Source organism: Etheostoma spectabile, chromosome 21 (genome assembly GCF_008692095.1).
Source record: "Etheostoma spectabile isolate EspeVRDwgs_2016 chromosome 21, UIUC_Espe_1.0, whole genome shotgun sequence".
NCBI classification, from domain to species: domain Eukaryota; kingdom Metazoa; phylum Chordata; class Actinopteri; order Perciformes; family Percidae; genus Etheostoma; species Etheostoma spectabile.
In genome coordinates, this window is record NC_045753.1 from 10,234,290 (window position 1) to 10,235,644 (window position 1,355).

Sequence of the window (1,355 nt, forward strand, 5' to 3'; positions counted from 1 at the left end):
TTTCTTTCACATCTACAGCAGTCAGATTCACTGTGTTCACTCATAAGGAATCACTGCACATGGGGGGGCACTTTTAATGACATTTTGAACATGTTTAGAGGCTAAAAACACGTGTAAAACTTGCCCTGTTTAAGCCTGTTGGGTGCTAACTCTAGCAGGAGGATAACTCGGTGTAGGCAGCACCGATTGGTTTTGTTTTTCTCTCCATTGACAGACCTCCAAATTTACAAACAACTGAGCTACGTGTTGGAATCGACCGGTATTCTCCTTTTTAATTGCAGCTGTATGGTCCTAATTATGCAATGTGCGTTACGTAACAGCACTGTATCTGTATGATCATGTAGTTCAGCACAGCGGTTTGTCAGGAAGCAGTCGTCTTCCTCTTTTTGTAACCTGATTAAGGACAAAGTACATTTAAAGGAGCTTATTTCTGATAATTCGACTCAACACTTTAAAATACTGGCTTTTTGGCCACTTTTTTTATGATAAATGATGTTGAAGGAAATGTTTCTTATCATTTGTACTAATAGTTAAATCAAAAAGGGCGGCAACTAATGATTTTATTTTCTCTCAATTCATAATTTCTCAATTAGTTGTTTGGTCTATAAAATGTCAGAAAAGGGTGAAAAATGTGGATCAGTGTTCCCCAAAAGCCCAACATGATGTCCTCAAATGTCTCGTGTTGTCCACATCTCCAAAGATATTCAGTTTACTCTCACAGTAGAGAAGAAACTAGAAGAAAGTGGAAAATATTCACTTCAATATTCAAAATAACCGTTAGTTGCTGCCCTACACCTCTCACTGTCCCAGATAATAACGTCCATCCTGTGTAATTGAGTAGTGCTGATTATTATTAGTTTGTAATTACGCTGTTTTTTCCCGTCTCCAGGAGCAAGGCCTTCATGTTCTGCGGCCTGTACGCCGTGCTCGTATTCGGGGGTCAGCACTTCATGAGGGAACGGCCGAAGCTGAACCTGCGACGCCCGTTGGTGCTGTGGTCTCTCAGCCTGGCCATCTTCAGGTGAGTCGCAGCCATGGCAACCACTGGGATTTCAATTAGCCAATTCAGAATCAGAATCGGCTTTAATTGCCAGGTATGAGGACACATACGAGCGTCGTTGCTCCCACTGTGCTTACACATACAAAAACAAGCAAAACTAAAATATACACACTAATATATACACCATATATACATACTAATATATACACAATATGTACACATTAATATATACACCATATATACATACTAATATATACACAATATGTACATACTCTAAACAGAACAATATAGAGGCATGAGTGAACAAAGAGTTAAATAAAAATTATTTAAATGTGGAGCATAGTGCAAAGGATAC

The 1,355-nt window shown here is 39.0% G+C and overlaps 1 protein-coding gene across 1 annotated transcript in view; it reads left to right on the top strand.

Moving 5' to 3' along the window:
* elovl6l (ELOVL family member 6, elongation of long chain fatty acids like) overlaps positions 1–1,355 on the top strand; it is a 12,086-nt gene that overhangs the window by 4,699 nt on the left and 6,032 nt on the right. Inside the window, exon 2 of the mRNA XM_032502250.1 lies at positions 890–1,021. Within this exon, the coding sequence (XP_032358141.1) occupies positions 890–1,021 (132 nt within the window). The remainder of the gene's footprint in view (positions 1–889; positions 1,022–1,355) is intronic.